The sequence below is a fragment of the Malania oleifera genome, chromosome 2, assembly GCF_029873635.1.
Source record: "Malania oleifera isolate guangnan ecotype guangnan chromosome 2, ASM2987363v1, whole genome shotgun sequence".
Lineage (NCBI taxonomy): Eukaryota > Viridiplantae > Streptophyta > Magnoliopsida > Santalales > Ximeniaceae > Malania > Malania oleifera.
In genome coordinates, this window is record NC_080418.1 from 112,670,615 (window position 1) to 112,694,506 (window position 23,892).

The window sequence follows — 23,892 nt, forward strand, 5'->3', positions numbered from 1 at the left end:
ATTACCTAGCATTATCATCCTCTCCTCGGCCGCGAAAGGTTTTGAAATAGCAAATGAACCAATATTAAACTTATTGATCAGCTTCTTTAACCTGCCTCTAGACCTGCCCAATCCTCTAATATTTCAAAAAAAAAAAAATTGTATCAATCATAAATTTAATTTATGCGGTCGGATGTGAACCCTCTGAGATTTACTCACAGATTTTTCCTTTCCGGTTTTGGTGTTTTCAGAAGTTCATCCCTGTCTTGTATCAAAGTCATATATTTTTTCTTTGCCCTTCAACACTGAAATTTCACCTTCCTCCCTCTTAGATGAATAGCCCAGAACCAATTCCCCCTAATGCAACTCATGGTTCCCACCTTCAGTCTATTTAATACTGTTCGCATGATCCACTTTCTCTTAAGACATAAGTTTACCATATGAAACTCGAGCATCATCATCACGCCCAACTTCCTCACACTTCTCTTCATCACTTTCTGTTGAACCTTCATTTATATTATTTTCCAAGCCTCTCTGTGGAACATCAGATTTTCGAATTGCATAATCCCCTTTTTCTTTAGTCACAGGAATTTCCGATAATACAGGGCGCCTATCATTGGTCGTCTTCGTTATCGACACATTACTGGGTCCTGCTTCCTACTCCACCCTCTTTGCCCCTATATCCACATTGGTACTTTTCATTGAAAATATGAAAAATTGATAAAGATACTCTAGGAACTCAAAAAACTAATCCAAATGTTATTCTAAGTTAAAATGTTCTATCTATTAGTAAAAGAGTAGTCACTCTAGCCACACAAAGTGTGCGTAATATGTTTTTTAATTTAATTTATACATAAATTAAATTAATTTTTAACTTTTTATTTATTTACGATTTAAATTAATTTCCTTTTCTTTTAGCATGTTAACAAACAATATTTTAAGATATTGGAATAATCATAATACATAAAATTAAGCTTTTTTTTTTACACCTTCATTTGTACAAAATTAATTAAAATATTTTTATTTTTATTTTTATAAAAAAATAAATTATAAAGAGAGAAGAATGTAGTAGGAGGATAAGGAATCCTCATTAAGTCAATAGAGCCAACCAATCTCATATTATATTTCATCACTTCTAAAAGTATAAAACATTTTTCATGATAAGTCTTTTCAAAATTGACATAAAATATTTTCCATGATAAGTGTTTGTGAATAATATTATGCTTTTCAAAAGTGGCATAGTTAAGAGAGTTTGATTGTGCATGGAATGCTCTTCATTTAAAGGTTGAAGAAGTTTTCTGAAAAATAATAATAATTTTTTTATATAATTAATTCTTTAAAAACTAATTACATGTGAATGATAGCAACACTATTCCCTTTGAGATAAACCATAGCAAATGAGCAGCAAGTCCATATAACATATAGAGGTTACAAAATATTTTCAGAGAGAAGATAGAAGGACAAGCGAGGAAGAATACTTTTTTAACGTAATATTTTCCCTTTAGCTCTACAGATATGAATATGTGGAGGAGAGAAATTAAGAAATGGTGGAGAGAAATTTCAAAACTTCTCAAAATGGGCTCATTTTGGTAAATAACGCTCCTTGGGTATTATACTTAATTAAAATAATTATAAATATCTTTACACTGTGTTTGAAAATATAAAGTTCAGATCTTGAATTTAGATTTAAAAGGATTAAAATAAAACTCAATACAATTTTACATTACATTTTATTCAAAAAAAAAAAAAAACACACACATAAATACAAATCTAAAACCTCTCCAAATCTCACCTATCAATTGAAATGAAGAATTCACTCATCTCATCTTTCCCCATCATTTCCCTCCCAACTTGAAAAACACCCTCATACACTAATGAAAATGGTTCACCACTTTACTTTATGCTCCGCGGTCCATCTACAATATTGCACAAATAGAAATGCAATTGCTGCAGACTTGCTCAAGCTAGATAATGGGATCCCATATTTTCCTCTCCTGAAAAGACCTTTCACAAAAGGCCAGAAGCTAAATACCACCCACATGCTACAAATAACCTCCCCTGCCCCACCCTGAGCCTGTTCCTGGAACCCTAACAAACCTATAATCAATGCACTAATGTGCACGAGCAAAAGAGTGATGCCTGGCACAAAAATTAGGGATTCGTCAAAGGTAAAGTTACTGGCATCAGTATTTGCATCAGTGTCAACATCATTGTCTGGGGAAGACTCGTCTTTTTTTGTAACTTCAAAGACGGTCTCAGATATTCCCAGGATCTTGAGTATGACATTTAGTACTGCAAATATCCATGCAGTTGCAGAAATTATTCTTGACATCTGTTGGCAATTCCACCATGTACGAACTGAGAGGCCAATTTGAAGGTACTCCAATAGGTTGGATAAGTTATAAAGTACAAAAATGATAGTAATCGAGATGAACATTGCTGGCTCATGGACCTACAGGTACACAACTTTGAGATGTTAATAAATTATCTTAACAAATATTACTATAATTATTTGCACGCTTGATGACATCTAAAGTCTTGATGACATCTAAAGTCTTTTGGGCACTCAATTTTTATGTTTTATGAGGTGGAAACTTCAGCCACCGACTAATCCTTTGGATCCCTCGACACCAAAGTTAGGGATGGAAATATTGCAAGAGTACGTATCCCTGTCCCATAGGATCCACTCCAGCATTCTACGGTCCACCCAAGCAGCTCGTCTGGTCGGGACACTCGAAATACAGAATCCCAAAAATTCAATTATTTACTATTGGCGTCATACCCAATTCATGTGTGCTTAAATAATCATCCAAACATGGTTTTTTGTGCTGACCTTAGGCAAGAAATAAGAGTTGGAAATGAGACAATACGCGGGCAAAGCAGCATAGCATAGCTCAGGAATACTGCGCAGACCCCAAATTAGAAAGTAGACGTATCCCATCCCCTGCCTGAACTGGAGCTTTGTTGTGAGAGTGGTAATAAAGGGGCTATTTTTACTAGAAAGGATTTCAAGAAGGCCAGTGGCCCATCTCTTTTGCTGTGTCAGTCCTGATAGCCAATCCGATGGTGCACACCCTAGAAATGCAGGTGGGTCCGGTGTGCAGTAGACGGATCTCCACCCCCTTGCATGGATCATCATCCCTGTGAGCACATCTTCTACTGTGGATCCGTATAGCCATCCAACCTGAAATGAAGTAATTAACCAGAGCAACCAAAAACTATAACATACAGATTTTCAGGAAAGGAGGTGCTTGGTGGGGTCAAATGGCTACTAAAGTTACTTATAGGGAGTCATGCTTTGGAGGCATCTAGAGTTCTTCTATGTGGTTGCACTAGAAAGCAACGAGGATCAACATCCCCGCCGTAGGAATAATATCCTACCAATTAAAGATTGAAATTTTCATATTATAGGTGAGGGTTAGCAAAAGATATGACTTATGTAGTTTAAGTTAAATGTAGACTTTTAATTAATCCAAAAAAAAAAAAGTTTCGAGGATATAAACTCCTAAGGCAACGTTTGATTTGTAGAATGTTTATCTATTTCTGAAAATATATTAATTTTAGTAGATTAGTTGTAATTATTTACATAAAAAATTATGCTGTTATTATAAAATAAATAAAAATATGAAATATTTTATTAGATCATAATAAGAAATAGACACATAATAACTATTTTCAAATTTTACCATAAAAATGTTTATTCCTTTATTATGATAGATTGAATGAAATAATTAAGAGTATATAAGAAATAACTATTCTCTTAACTTTTAAAATTTAAACTATATTTCATCTTATTGAATAATTATTCCCTAGATTCTAAAAGCAGGTGATAAGAATACCAGTTTTTTCTATAAAATGGCTTCTCAGCACAGAAGAAAGAATCTTATATCAAGGATGATCATCGGGAACAAGACGTGCATAGAAAAAGAAGAAATAAATTTTGAGATCACAAAATTTTTCCACGACCTCCTTCAAGAGCCCTTTGAGTGGAGACCCAAACTGAAGGAAGAAGGGTTCAACTTTGTGCCGAACAACAACTCAGAAGATCTTGAAAGACCTTTCTCAGAGAATGAAATATGGGTTGCCATAACTTCTTTGAGTGGGGACAAATCGCCTGGCCCAGATGAGTTTACCATTTACTTTATTCAGAAATACTGGGGATTCGTGAATTATGACTTTATCTCTGCTTTTTATGGAAGGTATGTATCTGTATGACAGTGCTCTCACCTTTGTACCCCAGCTAGTACCATATTCATAGCCACAACCTGCAACTTGATAAGCTGCCTCTATAGAAGTCGAAAGGTTCAACGCACAATCTGTTATTATGTCCAACTCTGATAGAATCTGGCTTGCCGATTTGATGAATTGGATTGAATTTCCAAACATTTTCTGTAGGCTCACATGAGGAAATTTTCCTGACATGAAAGAAGAAAAAATTATATATTTTTCTTACATGAGCAGGTAATTTGGATATGTAAGACAATAGAATAAGAAGAAAAATGTTAACAGGGGCAAAATATAAATAAATAAATAAAATATGATTCAAGTACCATTTACTGCAGTGAGATATCCTCTTTTAAGTTTGGTTTCATCTGGCGACAAACCATAAATTACTTTTCTTCGATGAAAGCATCCGGTCCCTCCATAGAAAGGTCCTTGAATTCCAGCGCACCCTTTTCCCGAATACTAACACAAACATTAACAAAAAAGCAAAAAAATTTAAATGGACAAGAATATTTGTTCTTATTGAGTACGAAGGATCTTCACAGTCACAAAATTTACGCACTTCCTGCAGAATCACTAGATGATTTCCAAATGGTTCATCCTTCACTCCACCGTAAAACATCTGTGGAGACTGAACAAATCCACTGTATTTTTCATCGAAACCCAGCAGCAGACACATTGCATGACGAACAATCAGCGGATTGTTTGCATACATGTCGCAGTCTAAGTTCAGCAGAAAGGGAGCATTGGTCATCACCCCGGAGACCCTGGTCTGTTTAATTACCAAATAGGAAGTAGGGGTGAGAAAATAGCACCAATAAACAACTCTGAGAGAGAGAGAGAGAGAGAGAGAGAGGCTTGTTAAGATCATAACAAGCTTAGAGGAGCTTCTCATCACCAGAACATTCATGGCGCCAGCTTTGTAATGATGTGGATGCTCTGGACGTTTCTCTCTAGAAATATAAACAAGATTTGGTAATTCATCCACAAGACCTTCCTTGTTTTCCCATATAACCTATAAAACACAATAGAAATCGTTCTTGGAAAATTCCTAGCTAGCTATTAGGGAAATTCACATGATCAGATGAGTATAAGAGCAACCTTGATTATACTAGAATGGTTTCTGCGTTCAATATTTGAGAAAGCCTCAAAGTCGCCAGAATGATCACATAGCATCAGTTTTTTATCTGCCTGTTCAATTTTTTGACAAAGTTTTTGGTACTCTTCCTGCAAATATATGACACCCATATGAGTTATATTGAACATACTTCTTCAATTTTTTTATTATTATTATATCTAAATATTGCAGTTCATCACTTAATTATACCATATCTTAAAATTACCTTCATCATTCTCCATTCTAGTTGGAACTCCACTGAATTATTAGCAGTGGGGCACGTAGGCTGTTCAACAGAAAAGTACCTAAAGGGAGCTCTAACAAGAATGCTATATTTCTTACAGAAGGGAAGCCATAACTTCGCAAATTTTGATGCTTCCGTAAGAGCATAAAAGGTAATAGCTGATCCGCCGTCGTCAGACACATAGCAAGCTAGCTTACTAGCAGGATAATCTACTGCCAACAGTGAAAGTACAGTGTTTACAGTGATGATAGGCGGCTCTAACACAGGATCTGCAGTAGTAACAAACATGTCCACCGGCGGAAGCTCTGAAAAGCTGCTAAAAAAAAACCAGTGAAGTAAAACAACACGTAAAAGATGCAATATACATAATTAAAAAGGTGAAGAAGTTCTGTTGAAAGGAAGTAAGTTAATTTATTTATTAATTTGGAAGTACCAGTGCTGGAGGCGGTCTGGATAAGTTTTGCATTCAACTGGATTCCATTTGGTGCTAACGTTGAGAATCCACAAGAAGGTGAACCATGACTCGCACAGGAACGCAAGCAGCCAAGTGAAGCCATGGGTGTTGAGATAGAGAAGACGATAAAGGAGGAGAGAGAGGAGAAGGAAGAGGATGATGAGATGCATGACTCTGTACAAAGTGTTTTTACGTGGGATTCTTTCACAGAAAGGGAGAGAGACCGCTGGGTTGGCCATTGAATCAGATTAGAAGTAGGAAGAAGATTGGTTGAATGGTAGTCCTGTTAACAGTGCTGGTGTTCTATTAATTGGTTAGCAAGGGTAATATATATTGGAGTAATTGATTGGTGAGTTGATATCGTTTTGGGGCCTTCAAAGTGGCAACATTGGCCATTCGTTGCGTTTGTGGCGCAGAAATATTTGTTACCGTTGGGGACCTGAGGTGATAAGAACAAAGCTGACAGTGTCCCTTCTTCACCAGTTAGTTAGCTAGGCTTGTTTTTAACCAATAATACAGTTTCTAGATCATCCGATGGATGTCATAATTAATTTGGATGATAGAGAAATTATATCGTAACATACGCACCTTGTTGTACGCCATTAGATTCAAAATACAATAGCTTTTGACATAATGTGAATCGCACACCCTCAAAAGTACGTGTCATGACAAAATTTCTGATCTTGAATTATGTAAAAATTTTCAATAGAAATTTTTGAGCCTTAATTTATGTACATTTTACATATAGAATTAGATTGAAAATGTTGATGTTGATTTGAAGAAGCAATTGAAACCTTTAATAGATTGTGGAAATTACAAATGAACGACACTTTTGGGAATTGAAAAAATAGACTTGTCCACAATTTAGAGTCAAAAAGTAGGAAATGTACATACAAAAATTTTACCGTATATATGTGAAATTTTTATAAATTGTAAGTCCGTGCCAAAAAAAAAAAAAAAATAGCTGAAATCATTGAAATGTTAACTTACTATTTAACATAGCATTTAGTTATGATCCAGACAATTCATTATTAAATTTAATATTGGGTCATGTACTATGAGATTATTTAAGATTTAAGACCATCCGTCTCTTGGTGCAATTTTGCTGAAGGAATGAAAAGGGGGAAGGGACCCCAATTGAAATTCATGGACTTTGACACAAAAAAAAAAAGGTCCAACATTTGCACTTTTACTCATTGGATTTCCAACAGTTCAGAGGGAATTTTTTTCTTGTATTTTGGTTCTTAACTAAAATTTTCTAAATTTCCTAATTCCAACTAAAATATTGCTATATATATCTGAAAGCTTCGAAAAATTGAACCAAAGCTTCGGAAAATTCACTTCAATTCCAAAATTTCTACTGAATGCTCCTTCGGTTCAAAGTTCCCAATAATGCAATTGCTCCGTTGTCTCCTCCATATGAGCTCAGTAGCCTCATTGCTCTTGAAATTCTAGCAGCACATGTGAGGAGAATTGCACAGAGCCATTCTATAGACTTAGTAGCCCATTCGTCCACGGAACTAAAACATGCACGAAACTCAGAAACATGCCCTCCACACCCGTATGGACATGCTCCTAATGGGCTACTCTACAGGGCCACATGTTTCCCCAAACTCATGGACCACCAGCTTGGATTTGCTCTCATTCACTAATATAGTACTAGATTGGAATAGCTATATGATGGTTTTCTTGCGTCATCCATGAAGTATAGACTAATCCTTCCGAAGACCCATAATAAAAAGAACAATATAATTAAGCATAAATAAATAAATGGAAATCCAATCCTTTTTTCCTTGGTCATGGAGATGGAGCCATTGAGCCTTGTATCATATGAATGAGCTATGACCCTCCTTGTTGGTCAATCTTACCCCACATCTTTTTTTTTTTGCACCAAACACGAGCTAAAAGTGCTTAACCTAACTTGGCATAGCCTAATCAAGCAAACAAAACAAATCTGGGGTTTTTTCTCAATATATTTTTCTTTTAAAAAAATATATATTAAATAACATCTTTTTTGATAAAATAATTCTCGAAATGATTCTAATGTAATCTTGCTACTTGATCCAGTAAAATTTGTTTAAATTTCGTTGGACCCGAGATTTGGTTGAGAAAAATAAACGCATGGCAAATCCCTTCATCCAACGAGATTTGCTTAGTAATACTCATCCACCCGCCGGACTACCTTTTTTTTATGTGATGCTCCCATGCCATTGCAAAGGCTACTCGGTTGGCTAGGACAGCTAGCTGGCTCCACCTTCAATTCAATTCTCCTTCTTCTACCTTCCTGTCCCTGTTAGGCTGTAACCCTATATTTGTAGGGCTAATCCCCCTCATTAATGTAGGCATGCAGTAGAGGCTACTCATCCATCCATCCATCCATCCATGTTAAAAAATTGTAAAATGCAAAAAGTGCAAAGAAAGGTGACGAAGAGGGTGATAGATAGATGCATGCTTGGATTTAAAGTTCCTACAACCCAAGTCAAACCCTCCCAACCTTGCTGTTCAGTTGGTGCAACTAATTTCTAGCGAATCCTTACTGGACTCGCTCTGATACCAATTTCTCGCGAATCCTTATTGGACTCAAAACTTGCCCAGAACTGAGAATAGAGTGATCAAGGGGGAAAGGAAAATTAATTAATAACAAGTTTATTACCTCTTCCTGATTTCTCTCTGCAACCCTGCACAAAACTGTAACAGGTAATCCTTCGTTTCCCAGTAGTATGCTTGGTGTCTATGTGGAACCTCTACAAGCTCTCCTTCCGACGAGCTTCCTTGGGCTTCCTTAGAACTTCAACCGTCACACGCTAGTGTTTGAAATAGAAAGAGAGATTCAAAGCGAGAGATTTCTTAAACTAAACAACTTGTATTAATCTTTTCTAATTTTCCCTCTCCGAACATAAGGGTCGGAGTTCCCTTAAATAGCCAAGCAATTGCTAATGGACAAGCACATGCTGGCTTTCTCAAAAGCAGATGCCTGACATAAAGTAAAAGCAAAAGTCTACTTTGCTATAAAGTTAAAGTAACTTTAACAAAAGCGGAGGACAGCACATAGCTCGCTGACTCATCCCTTTACTACAAAACAAAATGCCGACAATACTTTAATAAAGCAAATAACTTTAGTAAAGCTACTTTTGACTTTATACACAGGATATGACTCGACGAATCGTCCTTTCTGCGAGGCCTAGGATATGACACATTGCTGGACAGGTGTCTGGATATGACCTTCTTGAATAGCCCGCTCAGTCTAGCCTGGGATATGATGATCTTCTGGACTATCATCTTATTTGTACACTTGGTAAAGATCTCATTCTTCTTCAGAAATCTTTTAGGGCACTAATGATTTCTTCATCGTGCTCCTTCTTTGATAGCTCTGGTTTGATGTTTCTAGGAATGTGTAACTTCGGAATACACAGTCCGCTCTTCATCCAAAACTGCTTCAATTCAGGATATTCTGAAATACTCACTATCGCTCTGGTAGTGAAATTGTATTTCTTAAGCTGAATGTCCATCTCCACCTTAAGCTTTTTCTGCTGGTGAATAAGCTCGGATGTACTTTCTCTGTTAATGACTATGAAATATTCTAAAACAATGGATTCAAATTCTTCCAAAGTTTCTACTATTTCCCGAAGATATAGTGAAAAGGGCGTATTTGCTAGAGTTGCTGGATTATTAATCATCCCTTCTAGCAAAACCCTTTTTCTTTTTGAGATTTCTGGAGATCTTAACAGAAAATCTTCAAGAACCAAATCAATATCGACTACTTCGACTTCAGTTGTTTCCTTATCCCTTCTGGTTTCTGGAAAACTTCTATTGATTGTGATCTCTTCATTTTTCTATATTTTTTCTCCTCTCCCTTTCCTGAGTCTAGGATTCTGGGTACACTGAGTGCTGTAGTGACCAAACTGGTTACAAATAAAGCACTGAATGTGGCTTTTGTTACTAGGTCTCTCATCCCTTCTGGATGAACTCCCTTTCTTCATTTGTCCCTAAACTAGAACTGGGCATCCTCTTTTCTAAGAAACAGGTTTGCTACTTTCTTCTTCCTTTCTGGTTTTGAAAGTTAACTGCCTTTGTTTGTCAACAAATCTGGCAACTGGGCAATCTGCCACCTTATGCCTTTCTTGACAAATTGGGCATCTGATATGGCTGCTACTGCTGCTGCTACTGCTCGTCATCTTTTCTGCAAAAATTTAAGTATCTGGTTAGAGTATCAGCAATAATATTATCTTTTCCCTTAATATGTTCTACATTAAAGGAATAATATTATAACTCATTCCTCTACCTAACCAATCTTGCTTGAGTGCATCATTTTAACTTAATTCCCATGAAATGCTTTACATAGGAACTATCTCTTCTAACGATAAATGGTTTACCCAAGAAAAGTTCATTGGCCCTAATTCCTTTAAGGACTACCAATAATTCTTTTTCATGAACTGGGTAATTAAGTTCTACTCCATTAAAACATCCACTCCAGTATCTGCTGAGATGTTTTGTTTTATCGATCTTCCTGATCTTTAAAACACATCCCCATGCTCTGTCTGAAGCATCGGTTTTCAAAATTATATCTAATTCTGTTCCGTCTGGATATTCTAATTTCGGCAAATTTTTTACTTCCTTTTTTAAGGCCTTTACAACTTCAGTATCCTCTAAAGTCCAATTTCAAGGATTCTTTACTGAAACCTTTTTCTGAATTGGTGCTGCCTTCTCTGACAAATTCTTTATGAATTTTCTAATGTAATTCAATACTCCTAGAAAGCATTGACACTGCCTTCTATCTATGAATTCATCAAGAAATTCATGTAGCCTTTCTGCTAAATGTGGTTGAAGTTCTTCTTCATTACCTCGAATTTTTAAACCTAAAAATTCTATCTGAGGTTTCATCCAAATGGTTTTTCTTTCTGAAAGAACCATTCCTTCTTTTCTGAACACTTGCGCCACCTGCTTCAAATGTTCCAGATGATCCTTAGTATTTTTACTAAATACTAGAACATCATCGATGTAAATTGCAACAAATCCAGTCATTCCTCCAAACACTCTGTCCATTCTTCTCTGGAAAATACCTGGGGCATTCTTCAGTCCAAATGGCATTACTAGCCATTCGAAAAGTCCAATGGGCATTGTGAAGGCTGTAAGAGCTACTGCTCTCTATTTGACCTTTATCTGTCAGTACCCTGATTTGAGATCGAATTTAGAATAGACTGAGGGTTTCTCCCTTCTTATTCTATTTCTAAGAGATTTCTGATTAGGCAGATTATACCCATCATCTCTTGTTTCTCTATTCAGATCTCTATAATCAATAACCATTCTGACTTTTCTTCGTACTTGTTCGTCATGATTTGTCACTATGAATGCTGCAATTCTGTGCTCACTCGTGCTGTGCCTAATGAGTCCCAAATTTAACAATTCTAGAATTTGCTTCTCAAATTCATTTATCATTTCATTTGGATAACTAATCCCTTTACTTCTGATAACTGTATCGGGTTTTTTAAGCATAATATCAGCTTCTGGCATGGCTCGCTGCCATAATGCCTGCGGATTCTCCGACCAATTTTCTGAAAGCATCTTCTTGATTTCTTCAAGATTACTTTCTTCTTCTTTAAACATCTGATTCATTTTTAGAATACTTCCTGATATCAAGTTCTTCCAATTATAAAGTTTCTCCTGATAATTAGATTTCTCTTCCGATTTTTCTTTTTCTACTAATTTGTGATTCTTTACAGTAGTTTCTGAGAGTTTTGGGATAAAATGATTATCTAGGATAATTCCCTTTGAGAATATCATAAACGGTTGATATCTCTTAAGGAATATGTTTCCCAAAATGAAATCGTCTGGTAATTCTAGAATTAGGCCAAGAATTTGCTCCCTATATTCTTTGTCATTCATCCGGATTTTAACATTCCTGGCAACTTCTCCTATCTGGAGAGTAGTACCGTTGCCGATTATAACGTTAAACTTTTCTGATTCCCAAGTCACTTCTGGAAATCTAATCTTGGTACTAGACCATGTACATCCAGTGTCAATAAGGGCTGTGCACTCTATCTTCCCGATAGAAATGCTAACCAATGTTGCCCAATCTTCAAATTTGGCGCTAAAAATGGATGCTCTCATATATGCTATATGAGACTGGTCTTCCTCTTCATCTACATAGATAGGGATTCTTATGGTTCTCTGACCAACTACCCTTCTACTGCTTGATGGTCTTAATTCAGATGGTCCAGATCCTTCTGACCTTATTTCTGAATTAATATCCTCTTCTCTGGATATACTCGCTCTATTGGGAGTATAATCACTTAGAGGTTCTGTGATGATTAATCTATTTGCCTCTTGTCTTACTGACTCTGGCAAAAGATTTCTCAATCTTTCTTCTGTTCTTGGGGTTACCCAAATCTGAGGCCAACTTAGTGCTCTTGGATTCACAACTTCAGGTTGTAATCCTCTGACTAAGTCCGCTTGATTTGTCTCGAAGAGTTGAGTGAATCTACTAACTCCTCTTCTGAGGGCTGGTTTCCCCGTGTTATAGAACTTTAAATATAATCTGGCAATAATTCTAATGCACCTCCTGTCTGGGCTACATTTTAACATATTCTGCCAGTCACGCGTATTAACTCTAATCTATAGAGTTTTCTCCACACTTTTATCTTGGAGGTCAACATGTAAATCTGGTATAACTTTTATCCAGGCTGCTCCTGAATGTAAGTTAGCTCTTGCTCCTCCTAGCAAGGATCTACCAAAATTTCCAATACTTCCATCCATAACTGCAATAAGGATAGGAAGATCTTGTCCTTTTCTTACTAAGGGATCAATTCCAACCTGGATGATTCCAAAGTGAACATATCTTGCCTTCTTATCCATTGCTCTTTGAACTTCTTGTGTGGTTAACAATGGAACTATAAATGTCCCTGCATCCGTACTGGATACTTCTGCTGTTACCACTTTCTCGATTACCTTTACTGTCTCTTTGTAAGGTATTCATGAGGTCTGGTATGCTTCGGCCCAACTGGCTCGAGGCATTCTCCATTCCTGACAATCCCTACTTTCTAAAGGAATTTCAGTTTCACCCATACACATTTTAATTATTTGACACCCCGCCCCACAATACTCACTTCTATATATATATACATAGTCTCGTTTCATGTAACCAGTTATTTGTTTCACTTTAATTTATTTTTTAATATTATTCACATCTTATATTTCTTCCTATTATTCTCCAATTTTGATTCTAGACATCATTAATATTTGAATTTTTCATATTTTAATCTTATTAAAATAAAATTTTATTTTCGAAAGTATTTAATATATAAAAGGAAAATATAACAGAAAATAAGTTTCCTTCTCCTTTTTCTTTTCTTTCCTTTTTATTACTAAAATCTTTAATCCAAACCCACAGTTAAGGTGTAAAATACTTTTTTTTCTTCCATCTTCAAAGTCATATTACTATTTTTCAAGCATTTCAATATCATTTTAATTTTCTTTATTCAAGCATTTAATTTTTCTTAAAAAACTAAAATGATATTGAAAATTAAAAATTATTCCATTTAATTATTCCATTAATATCATTTTAATGCAATTTAATTTTTCAATGACTGAATCAAATTATATTTTTAATTTAATTTTTCAATGACTGAATCAATTTAATTTTTCAATATTAATTATTCCATTAATATCATTTTAATGCAATTTAATTTTCCAATGACTGAATTAAATTATTTTTTTTAATAAAAATTAAATGCTTGAATAAAGAAAATCAAAGCATTTCAACATCATTTTAATTGCATTCTCTTCAAAGCCATATTACTATTTTTCAAGCATTTCAATATCATTTTAATTTTCTTTGTTGAAATGCATACATAAAGAAAAATAGTAATATTAAATGCAATTTAAATTTTCAATGACTGAATCAAATTAATTATTTAATTGAAATTTTTTCTTTATTCAAGCATTTAATTATTCCATTTAATTGCATTTTTTTAAAATTTAAAAATTATTTTTAATAATTAGTTGTAATTCATAAAAAATAGGGATAAAGATATGTACAACCTATGCTCTTTTTTTTCTCTCTTTAAAAAAATTGAATGTGTGAGTTTGCTCAATAAATATTTATCTCCAATATTTGACCATAGGGTTCCACTCATTAATTATTCCTCTTCTTATTGATGATCCCTTAGATTATGGAATTAATAATATCATATTGGATTAATAAAGAAAGTGCTTCAAATCAAATATGGTATCATTTAGAATATCCAATCAATTAAAGTAAACAAGAAATGATTTTGTAAAAAATTTTATTTTAAAAGATAGATTAAAAAAAATGTATCCTTATGACTAGGGGTGTACACGGTTCGGTTCGGTTCGGTTATTACTAAAACCGTCAACCGAACCGAACCTATCGGTTTTTAAAACTACTGAACCGCAACCGAACCGTATACCGTCGGTTTAAAACCAAACCAAACCGTTTATTTTACGGTTCGGTTCGGTTAATTCGGTTTTATCAAATTTTAAACAAACAATATAAAAACGTAATTAAATAAAGCCAGCCAAGTCAGGCCACGGCCAACTGGGCCACGACCAACTGGGTCACGGCCAACCGGGCCACGACTTTGAGTGAAAAGCCCAGCACGTAAGTGAACAAGTAGATCCAACTTCAATAAATAGGGTGAGGAAAATTTTTTCTTCCCATTTCCAATCGATGTGGGACGGCCAGAGCACCAAGATAATGTGGGCGTGACCGTGAGCGACTGGCTTGGGCGACGGGCATTGCTGTGTGCCTGTGTGTGAGCGTGGGCGTTGCTGTGTGGAGATGTGGGAGTTGCTGTGTCCAGTGTGCCTGTGTGTGTCTGTGTGAGCGTGAGTGTGGGCGTTGCTGTGTGTGTCTGTGTGAGCGTGAGCGTGGGCGACTGGGCGTTGCAGTGTGTGACTGTGTCGGCGTGGAGATGTGGGGTGGGCGTTGGCGACTAGCGTGGGCGGTGGGCGTGAGCGTCAGAGACTCGGAGAGCATGGTAGTCGGCACTGTGCACAAGCAGTGTGCGGTGGGCGTGAGCATCGTGGAGATGTGGGCGTTGGCGACTGGCGTGGGCGGTGGGCGTGAGCGTCGCTGGTGTGGGCGTAAGTGTCGAAGACTTGGAGGGCATGGCCGTCGGCACTCGGCTGTCGGCACTGTGCAGTGTGCAGGTTACCAGGAGGCAGGAGATGGAGACGATGATGCCTAGCGCCTGCTGTGGTAGTAGCACTGTAGCACTGTAGCAAGCTGGTGGTTCAGTTCTTCCCAAGCACTCATCCCACATTGCCAAAACGGGAAGTTTTTGTTCTCATTCTCCTTTATAAAATCCTTCCCCACTCCTTTGCAAAATATGAGTCAATAATTTAAATTAAAAAATTAATATAGGTATAATTTCTTTTTCATGTACTTGTAATCAAAGTTCCCATAGATAATTATTTTAAAATTATAATCAGTTTTCGGTTTTTACGGTTCGGTTTTTGAGTGAAACCGAAACCGAAACCGAAAATCTATTTTTTATATATACAAAACTGAAACCGATTACCGAAACCGAAAAACCGAACCGAAGCTTCAAACGGTTCGGTTTCGGTCCGGTTCTCGGTTTTTCGGTAAATTTTGTACACCCCTACTTATGACCATCTCTATTTTTTCAAAAATATTTAAAATATTTTTAATGGTAAAAAATTCAAAAAAATATTTTGGTGGATGTTTCCTACAAGCCTTTTAACATTAATAGTTTTACAAGTTAAATTTGAGTTTTATAATTTTTAATTAGAAGTTTGTAAAATTAATTAAATTTTCATTATTTTATTATTTTTATATTTTATAAATAATTTAATATATTAAATTATACATATTTAATATTATTTTATAAATGAAGTAGTATTTAACATACATCCATCCATCATCCTCTTCTTCCCTTATGCTCTTGGTCAACTTTCTTTGCACTTTTTGTATTTTACAATTTTTTAACATGGATGGATGGATGGTTGGCTGGCTGGATGAGAAGGCTCTACTGCATGCCTACATTAATGAGGGGGATCAGCCCTACAAATATAGGGTTACAGCCTGACAGGGAGAGGGAGGTAGAAGAAGGAGAATTGAATACCCCCAGGGTGTGGTTCAGGTGGTAGTGCGAGTTGCGAGAGTGCCTCTCATGAGATCAGGTGTTCGAACCCTCTCGGGTTCGTTTCCGTCCCTGAACTCCTGAATTTACCCTCCCTTTGGAGTTGTGGGGTCAACTTCAAGAGGCGTAAGATTAGTCACGTGGACCGAAAAACAAACACGTGGATACCCGGTGCGTAATCCCAAAAAAAAAAAAAAAAAAAGGAGAATTGAATTGAAGGCGGAGCCAGCTAGCTGCAGCCAGCTACTAGCTAACCGAGTAGCCTTTGCAATGGCATGGGGAGCATCACATAAAAAAAGTAGTCAGGCGTTAAGTTCATATCTATGCGTGTGTTAGCTGTGAACGGCAGGTGGATAGGGTATGCTAACCGAGTAGCCTTTGCAATGGCATGGGAGCATCACATAAAAAAAGGTAGTTAGGTGTAAGTTCATATCTATATCTATGTGTGTTAAGCTGTGAACGGTGGGTGGATGAGGTATTCCTAATCAAATCTCGCTGAATAAGTAGTAAAATTACGTTTTTAGAAATTATTTTCTCAAAAAAGATATTATTGAATATAATTTTAAAAAAAAAAATTAGAAAAAACCTCAACAAACCTGCCTTAATAGTACTCAACATCTTTTAAATTATTTTGGAAACCTGAAATATGATTTATTATTATTTTTTTGGAAAACCCAAAATTTTAAGAGATCTGTTATTGATTTTTATTCTTTTTAAAGAAATCAGGCTCTCTCTTTCTCTCTCTCTCTCTTTCTCTCACCAATGGCAAGAAGCAATATCCTTTAGTTAACCACATAGGACATGCTAGTATTGTTGGGCTTTTGGGAAGCCTAGTTGTGTTTTAATTTGGATGCCGACTCGACCCCTATTTAATTAGAGATTTCTATTTTAAGGCTTAGTCCATGGAGCGAAGGCTTGGGCTGTAAGGCCTAAGCCGTAGCGCTTATGGACGCGCTCATGGACTAAGTGGTACAAGTACGGCTTGTAGGGGTCCGGGGCCAACACCCCTAGGAAAAATTTTGGAGCCCATTCGGAATGGAACCCTAGGCGCAACATATAAAAGGGATTGCTTTCAGGTGATTAGGGTTGGCGTGGTTGTACCTACGTGAGAGCGAGAGGAAGAGCATTGTATCGCCGCACTCTCTGTGTTTTCTTCCTGATAATATTGAAATCCCTGCAACTCCGTGGACGTAGGCAAAATTGCCGAACCACGTAAATATTGTCTTGTGCATGTGATTGATTTTCTTTAGCGTTATTTTTTTTCTTCTATTTTGTTTCTCACAGGTTTCGGGAATTTGTTCTTTATTCCCAACAAGTACCAAATCCTAGCATTCTTCATTTTGATGTCTATAACCTTAATTGCCAATATTATTGATGAAGCAAACTGAACTACCAAATTCTCAATAGTAGCAAATATTTGATGTGTAAGGCTAAAGCTAAGGCTAAGAGCACAGCATCAGGAACCAAGTATCTGACAGAAATCAGTAAAAGAAGTTGTGTGAATGTCCTAAATAAGAGGAGCTGAGAATCACAATGGACTATAACCATGAAAGTTTTCTCTAGGTTGTAGTCAAAAATTTTGTCATTCCTTTTCATAGAACCTACATGATGGCTACAGGGACTCCATACCAGATTTATCTAGCAACTCTTTTAAGGCCAAGTCAGGAGGGTATGTGAGTCTATGATGCTATTTGGCATAACCCAAGTAAAGTTAAGGCAAGAGAGCACGATACGCAGAATGCCAGTTAAATGGTAGTATTAGAGCACGTGATTTGTTATTTCTTCTTCCAGATTTCTCCAGTGATAGACCAGAGGAAAAACTAAAAGTTGGGGGCAGGCTGCTTAATTACTCTAGATGAATTTATGTGGAGATTCAGCAGCCAGCCATACAGAATAGACATATAAATCCCAGATGTCAGAATTGACACCTCACCCTAGAGCTCACTCGTATCACTGGACTACAAAGGGAGAGGAAGGCAGCCTTGCAGGATTTGGTAAGGAAAGCAGCTTCAAATGGGCATATAGAGAGAATTTACTGTGAACAATCCCACTGCTGAGAGAAATGCCACATAACTGTTTGGTCTCTACTCCCTTGTCAAATCAAAAGGAAGGTTCCAGAACACCTCAGTTTTCCTCTGCATGAACCACTCGAAGAGGCACTGGTCCCTTTGGCTACCACTAAACATAACATAGTCCATTAATGCTTCCTGCATTATTAAGGGCATCCTCAGTTGGTAACCTAGCCTGTTTCAGCTCAAATAATCTGTCTTGCAGGAACTGGAATCCATGTAGCATGTTTCTCCATTAGCCCATATCTTATCTATGGGAAAATCTAGGTTACATTTGGTTCACGAATGAATATCCCTAAGAATAGGATGGTTATAATAAAAGAATTTGATAGTATACACAAGAAAATGTATTGTCACAATAAAGAAAATGAAAATACAAAAAGTTTCATAAGTTCACAACAGGAATAGACATGACTATTGCTCAATTCTCCCATAGGACTGTCTACTCCTTTCCTATTCCTGGATTTATATTGTAAACTTTTACATGAGAGAATTCTTTCCAAATTATTACATCCCCATACAATTTTTGATTAATTGTGTTCCCTACTTTCATCCTATTCCTCGGAATTGCTATTCCACAAACCAACCCTTGAGGGTAAGATCTACTTACCTTAGAGGAACCTATCAGCCAGTGTTCATCACGTCTCTTCAGCACCGGCAGTTGAAATCTATCTTGAAAGCATGGCCACTTCAACATCATCATGTCACGGTCCAACTATTTTCACACCCTTGGGAAGGGCCGTGCGGCGCTAGCTAAAGAACTTTTGCTTAACTAGTCAACCTATCGTTTACCAACATTCATCCATGAAACATTTTCATTAGCATTCAATCAAATAGCAGCAGAAACAGTAATCAATTCATGAAAGTCGTGGCAAGCAAGCAGTAAACATTGAAGCAAATGTAATTCATTAACAACACCTCCATTGACATGGTGTGTTTAGCGAGGGAGGCAAGTAGGCTAAATACGTTGACAATAGCTAGTGAGTTTTACAATGACTGATGAACACTCACCCTCCCCTAAAGAGCTTTCTGGGCTATTCTCACTCTAGCACTAGGAAACATCAAAGTGACAGAGGAGTCATACTGCCTTATTTGGCTTGCAATGAAATAAATACTGGAAAATAACCCTACACTAGTATTTTCATTATGGAAACCCATCTCAAACACACGAGGCAAGCGGTCACAGGCAAGCATAATACCCTAAACAAGCTTAGCTCGTGGCACTGGGGCATGCAAGACGCAATCAGATGCATTGCTTTAAAAGATAAAGAATTCTTGACTTTTAGAGACAATGCTAAAAAAAATTGGGTTTGGGGGGAGGAGGGGGGGGGACAAGAAGATCCATGCATAGATTATGAAAATACTGCATGTTCTTTAGTTCCATTCTTCTAGGAATGACTTTCTAACTACGCACTTCATTTTAACTCTGTTCTTTAAAGAATTTATCTACTTGAAAATTCTCATTATAGCCATACATATCATAAAATCATTACATTTTTTAATAACTCAAAGAATACAATCCATTTTATAGCCATTCAGTTAACCTTTTTTTTTTTTTCTTACAATCATGTATTTATCCATAAAAGATAGTTTACATCCATGTACTTCAGTCCCTCTCCCTATAAATAACCACATGAAAGTAAGAAAATGGCCACTTCAATGGTCCTACTCTTGTTTGCCACAACTTTTTGTAGCAAGCCAGAAAGTCCAGATTTTACCAATATCTACAGCCCATAGCTTAGCTGGTTTAGGTTTTCTAAAGTTAGTAATAATAGATAGGGTGGGTTTGCTTCATAATCAAATTGAGTTCAAACCCAAAATGAACAGTCAACTGGTATATGCATGTTGAGCAGCCTTGCAATAGTTTAAACTACCTTACATTGTCAACTGTACATCCACAGCAGTACAGTACCTTGGTTAGTTGTTGTAAAATGCTACCTTTTTAGGATTTTTCATGTTGTTGAGTGACTTGCATAACATTTGCCAACTCCATTGGCCAACTGACCATCCACAGCAGTGCAGCACAGTATAACCTAATCCATCTACATGTTTTGAATGAGAAGCTGCAAAAGGTACTTTTTGTTGAAGAACAAGCTCCCTCTTTGGGATTTTTCATGTTATTGAAAACCATTTTCCAATTCCAATGACCAGACATACGTCATAGATGTCAACTATTATCACACCCTTCATTTATGTTTTAAATGACAGCCACGTTCGTTCGTAACACTGTTACATAACGTTTTTTTTGGGTTTCGATAGCATTGCACACCGAGAAATCAGTGGAAAGAAAAATCCCATCCATAGTGGCTGTTACGGACTGCGACTGTTACATCAAGGCCATTTTATAACCGCTACCGCACTGTTATGGCATATATATATATATATATATATATAATTTACTTATTCTTCTCACTTTCTTTTTTCTCCCTTTTCATAATCATTCTCAATATACAATGGGCAGAGAGGGGAAAGATTATAATCAGGATGATAATGATACGAAATTTAATACTTTTTATAAATACTCACAAAAGCTGTATTAATAAACAATTTGATAGTACTAATTTGTTAAGAAATATTTTATTTTTATAATCTTAGAAATTTGATATTAATGTTCTATATTTTTCAATTTCAACCTTCTTTTCTTTTCTATTTATTGTATATTTCTCTTTTTTATTTTTTTTTATCGGTAAAAGTAAATGTATATTAATCAAATAGGTATGTACAAGCATACTCTAGGCATACCCAGAGGGGAGACATGCTCAGTCCCAGTCATATTGCATAACACTATAGTCAAGAAGCTAAATCATAGCCCATCTACCATGCCATCCAACAGTAATAGCAACATAATAAGTGTAAATAACAAAAGTACATTTACAATATTGGCTAACCTAGGATTCCAAAATTGTTGCTTTAGAGATCCATGAAGAGTCCTTTCCAAAAATCAGGGCAGCCAATAAGTTGCATCTGAGTTGTTGCTTCAAACGGAACTGCAGCATCCAAATGAGTTTAGTCTGAAACCAACCATAGTTGATAATTGGAAATAGATCAAAGAGCCATCACATTTATATTTTTCTGGAGCAACTCCAACAAAGAACAGCACTTTAGCCAAAACTGCCAACAAAACTGAAACTGAGGCCATCCAAGCTGAAACTGACCAAATCCAGATAACTGCACCAGTGATATTGCTTCAAAACTAATCCAACAGAATCTTATCAGAACAACAGAATCAAAATTGTAGTAACTCCAGCCTGTGTGCAATGGTTAAACCTGAGACCAGCAACAGATTGAACCCAGATTATAAAACTGTCCTAGCACAAGATAGAAACTCCACTCTGAGGCCACCCAGAAATCCAACCTCTACTACAATCAACTGTATCATTTCAACACCAGGGGAGAACCATTTCCATACAGTATCAGATTTGGGAATTTGTCATACAAGACTCTGAGTACTTGAGTGTGGATAAATTTGATAATTGCTTCTATCGGAGTATCAACATTTTCTGATTTACCTTTGTTTCTGAAATGCCAGATGCAGTAGACAGTTGCAGCAAGGCCAACCCTCTTAGCCATTGATTGTGCTCCCTTCCCCTTAGCTTCTTTTTTTAACCATTTTAGTGCAGCTTTTATAGTACTCATGGATCTAGTGCATCCAGTCCATCTTTTTATAGTTTCCCAGACTTCTTTGGCAACCTTGCATTCGAAGAAAAGGTGTGCCTCAAATTCTTTTTCTGTTTTACATAGAGCACATACCCCATCTCTGTCTGCTCCAAACAATTTGCATTTGTCAATAGTTTGTTCTTAGCACTCAACCAAAGGATGAAAGAGTGCTTTGGAGTTGCTCCATTTTTCCATACAGTGTGGAACCATGGCTTTGTAGTACCCTTTATTCTCCAAAAGTTGTAAGCTTTGGAGCAGATGATTTGTTCATCTTGTGTCCATTGGTTTAATAGTTATTGTGCATTTTCAGGGCTTTCAGAATTCTGAATCAATAGGTTTTTAATCTCAACAATTTTCTTGAACAATGGGGAGTCCTCATGTTTTGCAATGGCCTCCCAAATGCTGCCATTCCTGAGGTATATTTGATTTATCCATTTGGACCACAGCGTATCCTTCTTTTTATGAATGTTCCAAAGAGTTTTTGTGAGCAGTGCCCTATTCCAGGTCTTCATATCGAATACACCAAGGCCACCTTCAGTCTTAGGAAGACAAATATCTTTCCAACACACCAAGGGTTTAGCTCTATTGCCCCACAAGAAAACTCTGCACAATCTGATAATCTGCTTAAACACTGCCATCAGGATAGGGAAGATAAAGAGCCAAAAACACTCCATGCCTTGCACTACTGAATTAATCAGCTCCAGTTTCCCAGCATACGACAGAGTTTTAATTGGCCATGAGTTAATGGTGTTACCAATTCTGGAAATCAAAGGGGCATAATGTGTAACATTGAGCCTTGTGGATGCCAATGGAATCCCCAGGTATCTAAATGGAAAGGAACCTTCCTGAAAGCCAGTGAGGTCTTTAATATTTTCAAGATCAAAGGAACTCAGCCGTGCTGAATATAGGTTTGACTTCAGAGGATTAGCCTTCAGCCCTGAACACTTAGAAAAACTATTCAGGTCATCCACCAATTTCTTGACTGAACCATAATCACCTCTGGAAAATAGGATGAGATCATCTGCGAATGCAAGATGTGTGATTTTCAGCTCTCCACATCTAGGGTGAAAATTGAAGCTTTTATCATCATTCAAACCTTCAGAAATCTTGATAGGTACTCAAGACATAGAACAAACAAAATAGAAGATAAAGGGTCCCCATGTCTCAACCCTCTCTTACCTAAGAAAAATCTGTGTAAGCTACCATTTAAGGAAAGAGAGTATGTCATAGTTGTCACACACTCCATCACCCATTTCACCATTTTATCTGGGAATTTTAGTTTAACTAGTATGTCATTAAGGAATTTCCAAGATATAGAGTCATAAGCTTTTTTCAGATCAATCTTCATCATAAATCTCAGGGAGATCCGGGAGATCCTTTTTCTGGCATACTTTCTCATCAATTCCTGCACTAAATAGATGTTCTCAACCATATATCTCTATTTCACAAAAGCTGACTGGGCAGCATTAACAATATCTTCAAGTATTGGGCTGATTCTATTAGCTAAAATCTTAGCTATTACTTTGTATACAACATTACAATATGAAATGGGTCTGAAATCCATTACTGAGTTAGAGTTCTGGGATTTAGGAATTACCACCAGGGCTGTGTGATTAATTTGTTTCAACATCTTGCCTCTTTCAAAAAAAACTCTTTAATAGCCTCATAGAACTCCCTTCCTATGGTGCCACAAGCTCTTTTGAAAAAGCTGGCTGTATATCCATCAGGTCCAGAGGATTTAGCATCTCCAACAAGTCTCTGGTACGATCCTAGGTTGGGCAACAAATCACCCATATCTGGCACTACCTTATCAATGGGTTTGGATCCCAACAACCTAGTCTCATATAAAAGATCAAGAACATACTTTCTCTGTAACAAGATTGTTCTCATACGAGATCTCAATACTTCTATACCCACGAAATACTTCAATGGTCCCAAATCCTTGGTTTGAAATTTAATCTATAGGAAAAGCTTTAGATCCTGGATGCCTTGATCATCATCTCCACTATCAAAATATAATCCACATA

At 36.6% G+C, this 23,892-nt stretch overlaps 1 protein-coding gene across 1 annotated transcript; it reads right to left on the reverse strand.

The window, feature by feature from the left end:
- Window positions 1–1,630: 1,630 nt before the first annotated feature.
- On the reverse strand, window positions 1,631–6,394 carry LOC131149403 (cellulose synthase-like protein H1). Its single transcript, XM_058099827.1, has 9 exons — window positions 5,998–6,394; window positions 5,547–5,877; window positions 5,305–5,430; window positions 5,102–5,218; window positions 4,766–4,975; window positions 4,530–4,665; window positions 4,207–4,394; window positions 2,813–3,163; window positions 1,631–2,431 (listed from the first exon to the last, which is right to left on the reverse strand). The coding sequence occupies exons 1-9, from the start codon at window positions 6,255–6,257 to the stop codon at window positions 1,865–1,867; spliced, it is 2,286 nt and encodes a 761-aa protein (XP_057955810.1). The 5' UTR covers window positions 6,258–6,394; the 3' UTR covers window positions 1,631–1,864.
- Between the last annotated feature and the right edge of the window lie 17,498 nt (window positions 6,395–23,892).